The sequence below is a fragment of the Salvelinus alpinus genome, chromosome 1, assembly GCF_045679555.1.
Source record: "Salvelinus alpinus chromosome 1, SLU_Salpinus.1, whole genome shotgun sequence".
In the NCBI taxonomy this organism is placed as follows: Eukaryota; Metazoa; Chordata; class Actinopteri; order Salmoniformes; family Salmonidae; genus Salvelinus; species Salvelinus alpinus.
Window position 1 is genome coordinate 54,227,185 of NC_092086.1, and position 14,688 is coordinate 54,241,872.

A 14,688-nucleotide genomic window follows, 5' to 3' on the forward strand; every position below is an offset into this window, starting at 1 on the left:
TAACTGTTATGCTGATGAATGAGGACCCAAAAGCGACGTAATAGTAACTGAGTCTTTATTCCAGTATAAAACAAATAATGATTCTCCTGGATATAAATCAATGGTAATCCAAAACAGGAAACTGAAATCCTCTCGTCAATAGAGAGGAACGACTGGAGACGCGACCACAGACTGCAGGTCGCTTCAGGAAGACACAGGCCGTAGCTGACATAGACACCTGCTCACACGCAGCATCTGAAGAAGGCAAAAGAACACGACAGGGCGGAACAAGACACAGGAACTGCAAACATCAAACAAGAATCCGACAAGGACAGGAGCGGAAAACAGAGGGAGAAATAGGGACTCTAATCAGAGGGCAAAATAGGGGACAGGTGTGAAAGAGTAAATGAGGTCGTAGGGAGAATGAGAAACAGCTGGGAGCATGAACGGAACGATAGAGAGAGAGAAAGAGAAAGAACCTAATAAGACCAGCAGAGGGAAGCACAGGGACAAGACATGATCAAAGACAAAACATGACAGTACCCCCCCACTCACCGAGCGCCTCCTGGCGCACTCGAGGAGGAACCCTGGCGGCAACGAAGGAAATCATCGATCAACGAACGGTCCAGCACGTCCCGAGATGGAACCCAACTCCTCTCCTCAGGACCGTAACCCTCCCAATCCACTAAGTACTGGTGACCACGTCCCCGAGAACGCATGTCCATGATCTTCCGTACCTTGTAAATAGGAGCGCCCTCGACAAGGACGGGGGGGGGGGAGGGAAGACGAACGGGGGCGCGAAGAAAAGGCTTGACACAGGAGACATGGAAGACAGGGTGGACGCGACGAAGATGTTGCGGAAGAAGCAGTCGCACAGCGACAGGATTGACGACCTGAGAGACACGGAACGGACCAATGAACCGCGGAGTCAACTTGCGAGAAGCTGTCGTAAGGGGAAGGTTACGAGTGGAAAGCCACACTCTCTGACCGCGACAATACCTAGGACTCTTAATCCTACGCTTATTGGCGGCTCTCACAGTCTGCGCCCTGTAACGGCAAAGTGCAGACCTGACCCTCCTCCAGGTGCGCTCACAACGTTGGACAAAAGCCTGAGCGGAGGGAACGCTGGACTCGGCGAGCTGGGACGAAAACAGAGGAGGCTGGTAGCCAAGACTACTCTGAAACGGGGACAGCCCGGTAGCAGACGAAGGAAGCGAGTTGTGAGCGTACTCAGCCCAGGGGAGCTGTTCTGCCCAAGACGCAGGGTTTCGAAACGAAAGGCTGCGTAAAATGCGACCAATCGACTGATTGGCCCTTTCTGCTTGACCGTTAGACTGGGGATGAAACCCGGAAGAGAGACTGACGGAAGCACCAATCAAACGACAGAACTCCCTCCAAAACTGTGACGTGAATTGCGGACCTCTGTCTGAAACGGCGTCTAACGGGAGGCCATGAATTCTGAACACATTCTCAATGATGATTTGTGCCGTCTCCTTAGCGGAAGGAAGCTTAGCGAGGGGAATGAAATGTGCCGCCTTAGAGAACCTATCGATAACCGTAAGAATCACAGTCTTCCCCGCAGACGAAGGCAGACCGGTAATAAAGTCTAAGGCGATGTGAGACCATGGTCGAGAAGGAATGGGAAGCGGTCTGAGACGACCGGCAGGAGGAGAGTTACCTGACTTAGTCTGCGCGCAGTCCGAACAAGCAGCCACGAAACGACGCGTGTCCCGCTCCTGAGTAGGCCACCAAAACCGCTGGCGAATAGAAGCAAGCGTACCCCGAACGCCGGGGTGGCCAGCTAACTTGGCAGAGTGAGCCCACTGAAGAACAGCCAGACGAGTAGAGACAGGAACGAACAGAAGGTTACTAGGACAAGCGCGCGGCGACGCAGTGTGAGTGAGTGCTTGCTTTACCTGTCTCTCAATTCCCCAGACAGTCAACCCGACAACACGCCCTTCAGGGAGAATCCCCTCGGGGTCGGTAGAAGCCACAGAAGAACTAAAGAGACGGGATAAGGCATCAGGCTTGGTGTTCTTATTTCCCGGACGATAGGAAATCACGAACTCGAAACGAGCGAAAAACAACGCCCAACGAGCTTGACGTGCATTAAGTCGTTTGGCCGAACGGATGTACTCAAGGTTCTTATGGTCAGTCCAAACGACAAAAGGGACGGTCGCCCCCTCCAACCACTGTCGCCATTCGCCTATGGCTAAGCGGATGGCGAGCAGTTCGCGGTTACCCACATCATAGTTGCGTTCCGATGGCGACAGGCGATGAGAAAAGTAAGCGCAAGGATGGACCTTATCGTCAGACTGGAAGCGCTGAGACAGAATGGCTCCCACGCCCACCTCTGAAGCGTCAACCTCGACAATGAATTGTTTAGTGACGTCAGGAGTAACAAGGATAGGAGCGGATGTAAAACGCTTCTTGAGGAGATCAAAAGCTCCCTGGGCGGAACCGGACCACTTAAAGCAAGTCTTGACAGAAGTCAGAGCGGTGAGAGGGGCAGCCACTTGACCGAAATTACGAATGAAACGCCGATAGAAATTAGCGAAACCGAGAAAACGCTGCAACTCGACACGTGACTTAGGGACGGGCCAATCGCTGACAGCCTGGACCTTAGCGGGATCCATCTGAATGCCTTCAGCGGAAATAACAGAACCGAGAAAAGTGACAGAGGAGACATGAAAGGCGCACTTCTCAGCCTTCACGTAGAGACAATTCTCTAAAAGGCGCTGGAGTACACGTCGAACGTGCTGAACATGAATCTCGAGTGACGGTGAAAAAATCAGGATATCGTCAAGGTAAACGAAAACAAAAATGTTCAGCATGTCTCTCAGTACATCATTAACTAATGCCTGAAAGACAGCTGGAGCATTAGCGAGACCGAACGGCAGAACCCGGTATTCAAAATGCCCTAACGGAGTGTTAAACGCCGTTTTCCACTCGTCCCCCTCTCTGATGCGTACGAGATGGTAAGCGTTACGAAGGTCCAACTTAGTAAAGCACCTGGCTCCCTGCAAAATCTCGAAGGCTGACGACATAAGGGGAAGCGGATAACGATTCTTAACCGTTATGTCATTCAGCCCTCGATAATCCACGCAGGGGCGCAGAGTACCGTCCTTCTTCTTAACAAAGAAAAATCCCGCTCCGGCGGGAGAGGAAGAAGGCACCACGGTACCGGCGTCGAGAGAAACAGACAGATAATCCTCGAGAGCCTTACGTTCGGGAGCCGACAGAGAGTATAGTCTACCCCGAGGGGGAGTGGTCCCCGGAAGGAGATCAATACAACAATCATACGACCGGTGAGGAGGAAGGGAGCTGGCTCTGGACCGACTGAAGACCGTGCGCAGATCATGATATTCCTCCGGCACTCCTGTCAAATCACCAGGTTCCTCCTGAGTAGAGGGGACAGAAGACACAGGAGGGATAGCAGACATTAAACACTTCACATGACAAGAAACGTTCCAGGATAGAATAGAATTACTAGACCAATTAATAGAAGGATTATGACAAACTAGCCAGGGATGACCCAAAACAACAGGTGTAAAAGGTGAACGAAAAATCAAAAAGGAAATGGTCTCACTGTGGTTACCAGATACTGTGAGGGTTAAAGGTAGTGTCTCACATCTGATACTGGGGAGAAGACTACCATCTAAGGCGAACATGGGCGTGGGCTTCCCTAACTGTCTGAGAGGAATGTCATGTTTCCGAGCCCATGCTTCGTCCATAAAACAACCCTCAGCCCCTGAGTCTATCAAAGCACTGCAGGAAGCAGCCGAACCGGTCCAGCGTAGATGGACCGACAAGGTAGTACAGGATCTTGATGGAGAGACCTGAGTAGTAGCGCTCACCAGTAGCCCTCCGCTTACTGATGAGCTCTGGCTTTTACTGGACATGACATGACAAAATGTCCAGCAGAACCGCAATAGAGGCAAAGGCGGTTGGTGATTCTCCGTTCCCTCTCCTTAGTCGAGATGCGAATACCTCCCAGCTGCATGGGCTCAGTCTCTGAGCCGGTGGGAGGAGATGGTTGAGATGCGGAGAGGGGAAGCACCGTTAACGCGAGCTCTCTTCCACGAGCTCGATGACGAAGATCTATCCGTCGTTCTATGCGGATGGCGAGTGCAATCAAAGAGTCCACGCTGGAAGGAACCTCCCGGGAGAGAATCTCATCCTTAACCTCAGCGTGAAGTCCCTCCAGAAAACGAGCGAGCAACGCCGGCTCGTTCCAGTCACTGGAGGCAGCAAGAGTGCGAAACTCTATAGAGTAATCCGTTATGGATCGATCACCTTGACATAGGGAAGCCAGGGCCCTGGAAGCCTCCTTCCCAAAAACTGAACGATCAAAAACCCGTATCATCTCCTCTTTAAAGTTCTGATAATCGTTAGAACACTCAGCCCTTGCCTCCCAGATAGCTGTGCCCCACTCCCGAGCCCGACCAGTAAGGAGTGATATGACGTAAGCGATCCGAGCTCTCTCTCTTGAGTACGTGTTGGGCTGGAGAGAGAACACAATATCACACTGGGTGAGAAAGGAGCGACACTCAGTGGGCTGCCCAGAGTAACATGGTGGGTTATTAACCCTAGGTTCCGGAGACTCGGAAGACCAGGAAGTAGCTGGTGGCACGAGACGAAGACTCTGAAACTGTCCAGAGAGATCGGAGACCTGAGCGGCCAGGGTCTCAACGGCATGACGAGCAGCAAACAATTCCTGCTCGTGTCTGCCGAGCATAGCTCCCTGGAACTCGACGGCAGTGTTGAGAGAATCCGTAGTCGCTGGGTCCATTCTTGGTCGGATTCTTCTGTTATGCTGATGAATGAGGACCCAAAAGCGACGTAATAGTAACTGAGTCTTTATTCCAGTATAAAACAAATAATGATTCTCCTGGATATAAATCAATGGTAATCCAAAACAGGAAACTGAAATCCTCTCGTCAATAGAGAGGAACGACTGGAGACGCGACCACAGACTGCAGGTCGCTTCAGGAAGACACAGGCCGTAGCTGACATAGACACCTGCTCACACGCAGCATCTGAAGAAGGCAAAAGAACACGACAGGGCGGAACAAGACACAGGAACTGCAAACATCAAACAAGAATCCGACAAGGACAGGAGCGGAAAACAGAGGGAGAAATAGGGACTCTAATCAGAGGGCAAAATAGGGGACAGGTGTGAAAGAGTAAATGAGGTCGTAGGGAGAATGAGAAACAGCTGGGAGCATGAACGGAACGATAGAGAGAGAGAAAGAGAAAGAACCTAATAAGACCAGCAGAGGGAAGCACAGGGACAAGACATGATCAAAGACAAAACATGACACTAACGGCCAGACCATTCCTTCCCTCATCATCAGTCTCCCTCCTCCTTCCTTAGTCAGCTGTTCAGACCCTGCATCTGCCCTCCCACAAGTCTTCCCCAAATAGTCCCATCAGGCCTCTCCCTCCCCGTCTCTCTCTCTCTCTCTCTCTTACTTTCTTGCTCTCTCTTTCTCTCCTTTGGGAGTTGTGGGCAACTAAGTTAAGAGATGAAGATAGTTTAAACTCCCTCGAGTAATGTCCTGCTTCTCTAATTGTAGTTAAGCCACTGCCCCTCCATACCCACTAAGAGGAAATACTACTTATCACCCACCTTAACCCTTTACTGGCGACATGTCACAACTGATGTGCTAAATAGTTAAGCGTCGACTGGGACCTGAATACTGATTAGATTTGGCATTATGAGAGAGAGAACCCTGATGAGGTATTAGTAGCTGTCTTTCGTATAACTAGGCAAGTCAGTTAAGAACAAATTCTTATTTACAATGACGGCCTACCCCGGCCAAACCCTAACAACACTGGGCCAATTGTGCATCACCCTATGGGACTCCCAATCACAGCCGGTTGTCATACAGCCCGGAATCAAACCAGGGTCTGTAGTGACACCTCTAGCACTGAGATGCCATGCCTTAGACCGCTGCGCCACCCGGGAGCCCGTGTAGGTGACCGCATAGATGAAGTCTTGTGAAGTTCTATCCTTAAGACTGTCTTTTTACCCTTATATAGAATGTGATCCTGGCTCCTGTGGGCTAAGCCAACCCCTCTGTCTCAGTGGGGACCCCCAAGCTGGGTATATAACTCTTCCAGAGATGGTCCTCTCTCAGCCTCCACCTCGACACACACGGTCTCACTCACATACTTTCCCATCCAGGACAATGGCCTCCAAGAAGCCCGAGCCGAAGAAGGAGGTGGCAAAATCGACCCCACCGGCTCCGGAGCCAGAGAAGCTCAAGGAGCCCGCATTTGACCCCAAAAGCATTGCGGTGAGTGTCCAACTCGTAGCTCTAGAATGTATGTTGTAATTCTACGGTCTAACCTCTCTGCGAGTCTTTGCTGTCATCTCCTCTCATCCACCTGTGTTTGACAGTAAATATGAGAGAAGAGGATGCTATCCTTAGTTGACGAGTTAGAGATGTGTTAGTTGTACAGGGAAGTCTGTCAAAAGTTGAGGGATTTGCCTAGTGAAAAAGCCCATTGTTGTATTAGTTGGCAAAGTTCTATTGGCAAAATGTATTGGCGTGGCTGTCCTCTGCAAAGGATGTGACATTTTCAGTGATGTAGTAACCTTTCAGGTTAGTTATGTTCTGATCATTAAACCGTCTCTGCTTGGTACAGTAATTGTTGAAGATAACATTTGAATGAGATTATGTTGGAGGTAAATCAAAGTATATTATAAGCGTTCCTAATCAATTACATATTTTTTATTTTCTGTTCCTTTGGCCTTGGCAACTGGCATTCACCATACGATCAAAGACTTGTTGGTGTAGTGGCACACATCTGACAAAACTTTCCAGCAACTGGATCAAGCAAACAGTTCATAGAACTGTTTTATGTTCCCAACATGCTCTTTCAATGGAAAAATAACATTTCAGCCCATAACTGTTCCTCGTCAGGTTGTTTTTCTCAGGGATGATAAAAAAAACAAATTGGGCTGGTATTTGGTGCCAGAGATGATCTACACCCGGATTCATCTGCATTCTTCTGTCTCTCTGGGGTTCTAGAACAGCTTTTCTAACGGGTCCCCAGTCGGAACTTTGGGTTCCTATTGTTCTTATATTAGTCTGTGTTGGCCACGGGTACAGTGGAGGAGAATTAGGTTTCACACAAAGCCCACCATCTTGAAACTAGGGGGCCCTGTTACTCTTAGAGACACAAATGGGGTGTCCACAGCTGACATTGGATGTTTTCAAAGAACTCCCCCCATGTCATGTACATAGGATGTGCCTCGGATGCACCTCATCCTTCACAATACAATTGCTAAATGTGCTTACAATCATGAGCTGGGCAAAATCAGTAGCAATATCCCACTATTGAAGTGTTCTTTTTTTCTATTCCAGATGGAGTTCACTGCAGACCAAATTGACGGTAAACTGATCTTCCTTTAAAAAATCCAACATCTTTTGATGTCAATTTTACTATTTGTTGAGGGGAACGTTTATTGGATGATCTGACCTGTTGATGACTTACTAGTTTCCCCAGCTAACCCTGGTCATACAGTGGGGAGAACAAGTATTTGATACACTGACAATTTTGCAGGTTTTCCTACTTACAAAGCATGTAGAGGTCTGTAATTTTTATCATAGGTACACTTCAACTGTGAGAGAAGGAATCTAAAACAAAAATCCAGAAAATCACATTGTATGATTTTTAAGTAATTAATTTGCATTTTATTTCATGACATAAGTATTTGATACATCAGAAAAGCAGAACTGAATATTTGGTACAGAAACCTTTGTTTGCAATTACAGAGATCATACGTTTCCTGTAGTTCTTGACCAGGTTTGCACACACTGCAGCAGGGATTTTGGCCCACTCCTCCATACAGACCTTCTCCAGATCCTTCAGGTTTACGGGGCTGTCGCTGGGCAATACGGACTTTCGGCTCCCTCCAAAGATTTTCTATTGGGTTCAGGTCTGGAGACTGGCTAGGCCACTCCAGGACCTTGAGATGCTTCTTACGGAGCCACTCCTTAGTTGCCCTGGCTGTGTGTTTCGGGTCGTTGTCATGCTGGAAGACCCAGCCACGACCCATCTTCAATGCTCTTACTGAGGGAAGGAGGTTGTTGGTCAAGATCTCGCGATACATGGCCCCATCCATCCTCCCCTCAATACGGTGCAGTCGTCCTGTCCCCTTTGCAGAAAAGCATCCCCAAAGAATGATGTTTCCACCTCCATGCTTCACGGTTGGGATGGTGTTCTTGGGGTTGTACTCATCCTTCTATTCCTCCAAACACGGCGAGTGGAGTTTAGAGCAAAAAGCTCTATTTTTGTCTCATCAGACCTCATGACCTTCTCCCATTCCTCCTCTGGATCATCCAGATGGTCATTGGCAAACTTCAGACGGGCCTGGACATGCGCTGGCTTGAGCAGGGGGACCTTGCGTGCGCTGCAGGATTTTAATCCATGACGGCGTAGTGTGTTACTAATGGTTTTCTTTGAGACTGTGGTCCCAGCTCTCTTCAGGTCATTGACCAGGTCCTGCCGTGTAGTTCTGGGCTGATCCCTCACATTCCTCATGATCATTGATGCCCCACGAGGTGAGATCTTGCATGGAGCCCCAGACCGAGGGTGATTGACCGTCATCTTGAACTTCTTCCATTTTCTAATAATTGTGCCAACAGTTGTTGCCTTCTCACCAAGCTGCTTGGCTATTGTCCTGTAGCCCATCCCAGCCTTGTACAGGTCTACAATTTATCCCTGATGTCCTTACACAGCTCTCTGGTCTTGGCCATTGTGGAGAGGTTGGAGTCTGTTTGATTGAGTGTGTGGACAGGTGTCTTTTATACAGGTAACGAGTTCAAACAGGTGCAGTTAATACAGGTAATGAGTGGAGAACAGGAGGGCTTCTTAAAGAAAAACTAACAGGTCTGTGAGAGCCGGAATTCTTACTGGTTGGTAGGTGATCAAATACTTATGTCATGCAATAAAATGCAAATTAATTACTTAAAAATCATACAATGTGATTTTCTGGATTTTTGTTTTAGATTCCGTCTCTCACAGTTGAAGTGTACCTATGATAAAAATGACAGACCTCTACATGCTTTGTAAGTAGGAAAACCTGCAAAATCGGCAGTGTATCAAATACTTGTTCTCCCCACTGAATGTGTTCTTCCCCAGAGTTCAAAGAGGCCTTCATGCTTTTCGACAGGACCCCCAAAAGCGAGATGAAGATCTCTTACGCCCAGTGTGGTGATGTGATGAGGGCGCTGGGCCAGAACCCCTCCAACGAAGAGGTCATGAGAGTCCTAGGGACACCCAAGCCACAGGGTCAGTGGGCACACCAGTATTCTATAGACATTGTAAAGTAGTAGTGGTCACTGGTTACGTGTTCACACAGACATAGACATCAATAATTTGCTCTGCAAGTGTATCCACCAGGAGCAACATTTTAACTGACGGCATCACAGTTCGTAGACATATCTGCCTTTTGACAATGACTCCAGCCTTTGAACATGTGCATGGTCACACCCATTGCTTAAGTCGCCATCTTTCTCCTACTTTACGTTGTCTCTTTATTCACCTTGAGCTCTGTAGAGGCTTGTATGTTGATGGGTTGAGTTGGTTTCATCGAAAGTGACTCCTTCCCTTGCTCACCGTGCCACTATAGAAATGAACACTAAGCTGATCGGTTTCGAGACCTTCCTACCAATGTTCCAGCACATCTCCAAGTCCAAGAACCGGGGTACCTTTGAGGACTTTGTGGAAGGACTGCGTGTCTTTGACAAGGAGGGCAACGGCACCGTCATGGGCGCCGAGCTGCGTCTTGCACTCGCAACTCTTGGTTAGTGCCCATGTTCTATGTAGCTATAATCTCATGTTTATGATGTGATTATAGATGTGTAATGTATGCTCTATGAAGTTAATGTGAAACCGCTAAGGGTATCTGAATAGAGGATTGGTTTGGGGTTTGGCTTCCGTTATGGAAAAACCACACGATTTCACATGTGACATTTTATTTCACATGTGAAATTTCAAGTGATTTTCACGTGATCACGTAACCTTTCACATGTGGATAAAAAATTTCACATGTGAATATTCTTCACATGAGATTTCACTGGTGATGCCCTGCAAGCAAAAATCTGCCGTTAGGCGTTAGGGTGTCCCCGGAAAGTCACGCAGTCGGAGTGTTTTCAACTTACATATTTGGCACACTTTTGCATACATTATTATAATGTGTATGTTTATTTATATAGTAATTATTATTCAACATGTCCTCACCTGGGATTTGGACTCACAAACTCTTGGTTCACGGCATTCAGATCTTCTTGCTATGCCACCATTTCTGTGTCAATGACCGATTTCACCTGTATTCCTACACTTTGGACTTCAAAGTAAATCTCAGCTTTTTTTAAATACACTCAAGAAAAACTATTATATTGATCATAGAGATTGAGGAGTAACATTAAAACAGAATAATATGGTGCACCAACATTAGACTATACAGAAAAATATCAAATTGCTGCACTTCTGAGCATGTTACAGACTGTGGCACAGGAGAAAGATCAGTTTAACCTAAATCCAGAAGTTGTGAGTTCAAATCCCTGTCAGAATCTCGGTGATGTGGGTAAGGCGAAGTCAGGCGCAGGACACAGAGATGAGTAATAACAGGAACTTTACTCAAAAATAATCTTCCAACAAGGAGAACGAAAATCCAGAATCACATAAACGAGACAACTGACAACAATAAACACGCACAAAACCATGATGGCTCCAGAGGGTTAAATAGGGAAATAATTCAAACGTAATGGGAACCAGGTGTGTACAATCAAGACAAAACAAATGGAAAAAGAAATGTAGATCGGTGGAGGCTAGAAAGCCGGTGACGTCGACCGCCGAACGCCGCCCGAACAAGGAGAGGCACCAACTTCGGCGGAAGTCGTGACAATCCCAGGTGAGGTCATACTGAAAAGTCAGTACAAGGATTGTCATTGGTTAAAGACTTTTACACTACTTTAGCTGAACAGCATACCACTTACCTTAAGACCCCTACATCATTGAATTACTTCCCTTACAATAAACATGTGAAATCTGCAGTTTCACATGTGAAATAGCTGTTTTCACATGTTGAGCTGAAATGTTCACAAGTGAAAGAAAATGAGACACGTCTGAAGTCAGTTGTTCACATGTGAAACCATATGTTCACATGTGTTAAATGTAGAGTTGTCACGCCCTGACCGTAGATTGTTTTGTATGTTTCTATTTTTAGTTTGGTCAGGGTGTGATGTGGGTGGGTATTCTATGTTGTAGGTCTAGGTTTTCTATTTCTATGTGTTTGGCCTGGTATGGTTCTCAATCAGAGGCAGCTGTCTATCGTTGTCTCTGATTAGGTAGCCTGTTTTCCCAATTTTGTTTGTGGGTGGTTGTTTTCTGTTTAGTGTATGTCACCTTGCAGAACTGTTTCGTTTTCGTTTTTTCCTCGTTGTTATTTTGTGTAGTGTTCAGTTTTGATTAAATTATTATCATGAACACTTACCACGCTGCATTTTGGTCCTCTTCTCTTTCTTCCAACGACAAGCGTTACAAGAGTTTACATGTTAACACCACATTTTCACATTAGAGATTTTCACATTTGAAAACATTCACATTTGAAAATCAAATTTTCAGTTTCAGATGTAGTTTCATGGTACCACATGTTGAAAATGGTACCACATGTTGAAACCACATGTTGAACATGGTACCACATGTTGAAAATGTGACAACATTCTCATGTTGTCACATTTATTTCACATGAGATCATGTTTTCACATGTAGTTTTATGTTATCACATTATCACATTATCTTCACATGAGATCATGTTTTCACATGTAGTTTTATGTTATCACATTACCACATTAGCTTCACATAAGATCACGTGATATCATGTAATTACGTGAGATCACATGTGAAACACATTATGATCAAATGTGAAATTCATGTTTTTTTTGTAAGGTTTGTGTCTATGAGGAAGGAGTCTTTAACATCATTTGAAAATGTCTCCCTCCGTTACACCGGCAGGAGAGAAGATGACAGAGAAAGAGATAGAGGTAGTGATGGAAGGACAAGAGGACAGCAATGGCTGCATTAACTACCAAGGTGACTACTTCATGCAGTGTGCTGAGGAAACTTACTGGTTCCCACCTATAGTTAATACAATCTCTGTTTCTATCTCTCTATTTCAGCCTTTGTGAAACACATCATGACTGGGTGAATGATCAAGTGAGTACAGCATTTTAACTGTGAAGTACATGACCTTTTTGTCTGCACCCTGAGTCGTGCATCAAACTGATGCTGTATGTTCAAACTGATGATGTGATGAAAGTGAAATGACAGGTGTCTCTCTCTGTTGCAGAATTCAAGATGTCGCTGACCTGAATCTCTCTTTTGTTCCTCTCCTCTTTCGTTCAAATCCTTGTCCTCAATGTGTGTGACCGATCCTGTCTGTGTGTGTGTGTGTCAGTGTGTGTGTGTCACAACGTTTCGACAATGGAAATAAATGTTCAATGTCAAACATCTGGGTCCAAAGCAATGCTCATCTTTATATCCACGGTGTGGTTGCGTGACTGTTTCAAAGTGACAATATTGAGAGATTGGTAACTATTTTCAAAATGGCGCGCACTTCATTTGAAAGAGGAGCACTGTGTACTCCCTAAAGTGGGGGAGCTCCTCTCCTTCTTTGGTGGTCCCATTGAAACCCATGACGTAATGGGTCTCCGGCGCATTCTGAGGATTCACATGTCAAAAGCCTGCGTCTGTCACGTACGCACATTTAGACTCGCTAATGGAGCAATGACGCGTGTTAACATTCCAAACAGGTGAGTGACAACTGTGCTTCTGCTTGTTAACTACATACCTGTGAGGGTTGAGGATTTAGAGGGAGGGAGAGCAAATCGTGAAATGTGTATATTCATGCATGTACAGCATATTATGTTGCTAAGTAACTGTTTTCTACTGGTAGAACACTAAATGGAAACATGGCCTTGTATCTATGTCAATTCAGTCACATCAGAATGCCCACTTATTAGCATAATATGTTCAGGGATCTAATTTAACCGAAGCACAATTCATAACACTGAAACCAAAAACCGAAATTATTATTGCCTCAATGGAAATGCGAACTGGCGCCAGAACAGTTGTATGCTGTAGCTACTGTAAATCAAAGTAAATTAACAATAATTGGAAAATCCCTAGCTTTGCTGGTGAGATGGACTGATTTGGTGCCTTGAGAGGATCTGACCCTATACACAGAGGATGAGACAACTGTTAAGAACTCTCCCTATTTGGTGAGCGATGCCAGAGCCATTGGGTGCAGCTGCTGTTGACGTAAGCTGGAGCTTATGGACTGTTGTACCGACCGGCTTAACAGCCCTGCAGATGAGGAATCATAAAAGCTAACCCACCCATCCTCTACCCCAATATGGACACACACACACACACACACATACACACACACATTTTTCTTAAACAACAAATATGTTTACATGATCTACTTCCTCATAAAACAGCCCATATAGGCCTGTCTCTGTCTGTCTCCCTCCACCCGTCACCTGTTGGTCGTGACGAGACACCATAAACGTTGGCATCCCTTCTTTGCCTTTTTCACACATGACTTCAGCTAATCCACGTCAGCTGTTGTTTTCTCTTTGTACTTGTAGGGTTGGATGATATGTTACAGTGTGTGAGTATTTGTGAGGAAGATGTGCGTACCAACAGCTCTAGTCTTTACCCAGTGTATAGAAGAGGAATCTAGAGAGGGAGGGGAGAGGAGAGGAGGGGAGGGGAGGGGTCTATGACAACACACAAGTCTGGAGGGAGGGTAGGAAGGTAACCTCCCTGTAAAAGTCTAACATCAGATGCCAGATAATCCTCTGGACAACAGCCTTGGCCTGTAAACAGTCCAACAGCTGCACAATCTGCCCCCCCCCCCCCGAAATACACCCTTGACCTCTCCCTGAAGACTGGGCTTGGGCCGGAAAGGAGAAGAGGGACACCTTCCAGACATGGCTGGTCAGTTGGTGTAGCACTCTCCGATTTGTTTTGTTTTATAGCAGAAAAGACGACGGAATGATGTAAAGAGTTTGAGTCACTGACCAGTAGGACTTTAATGCAGTAATGTTAGTGCAGTGTATTGAGTGTCACTAGTAAGTATGCGTCAATGCATGTGGTAAATGCATGCACATGGTAAAACACACAGAATACTTATACAAATACTCTAGTACTGTATGTTGGTTAGTACATTAAACAGCATTGGTTACACTCACAAAGAAATGATACAGAACACATGCATGTGTATCGCAAAATGTAGACCGGTAAGGAAGTAGCCAACACTAGTGTACGACTGACAAAAAAAGACTGACTAGAGTACATTACGCCATGTTGTGCATAGTGCTGTGACCTCACAAAGACACAAGTTTTAGCGTGGGAGACATGAATGCTTGTACCAACTCCTTAGAGCAGAGTCTATGATTGTACACTGAGTGTGCCAAACGTTAGGAACGCCTTCCTAATATTGAGTTGCACCCACTTTTGCCCTCAGAACAGCCTCAATTCGTAGGGGCATGGACTCTAGAAAGTGCCGAAAGCGTTCCACAGAGATGCTGGCCCATGTTGACTGTAATGCTTCCCACAGTTGTGTCAAGTTGGCTGGATGTCCTTTGGGTGATGGACCATTCTTGATACACACAGGAAACTGTT

At 46.3% G+C, this 14,688-nt stretch overlaps 1 protein-coding gene across 1 annotated transcript; it reads left to right on the forward strand.

Annotated features, from left to right (window-relative positions):
• The first annotated feature begins 6,039 nt into the window (after window positions 1-6,039).
• On the forward strand, window positions 6,040-12,507 carry LOC139580714 (myosin light chain 4-like). Its single transcript, XM_071409657.1, has 7 exons — window positions 6,040-6,281; window positions 7,356-7,383; window positions 9,136-9,285; window positions 9,626-9,799; window positions 12,013-12,090; window positions 12,177-12,213; window positions 12,347-12,507. Exons 1-6 carry the CDS (start codon window positions 6,108-6,110, stop codon window positions 12,203-12,205), a joined length of 633 nt encoding a protein of 210 aa, XP_071265758.1. The 5' UTR covers window positions 6,040-6,107; the 3' UTR covers window positions 12,206-12,213; window positions 12,347-12,507.
• Window positions 12,508-14,688: the final 2,181 nt, after the last annotated feature.

Excerpts from the sequence above, each read along its gene's own strand:
- LOC139580714 (XM_071409657.1), top strand. The coding sequence starts at position 6,108 with ATGGTCCTCTCTCAGCCTCCACCTCGACACACACGGTCTCACTCACAT. Across the intron at positions 6,282-7,355 it reads TTGACCCCAAAAGCATTGCG|ATGGAGTTCACTGCAGACCA; the intron begins GTGAGTGTCCAA and ends TTTCTATTCCAG. Across the intron at positions 9,286-9,625 it reads AGGGACACCCAAGCCACAGG|AAATGAACACTAAGCTGATC; the intron begins GTCAGTGGGCAC and ends GTGCCACTATAG.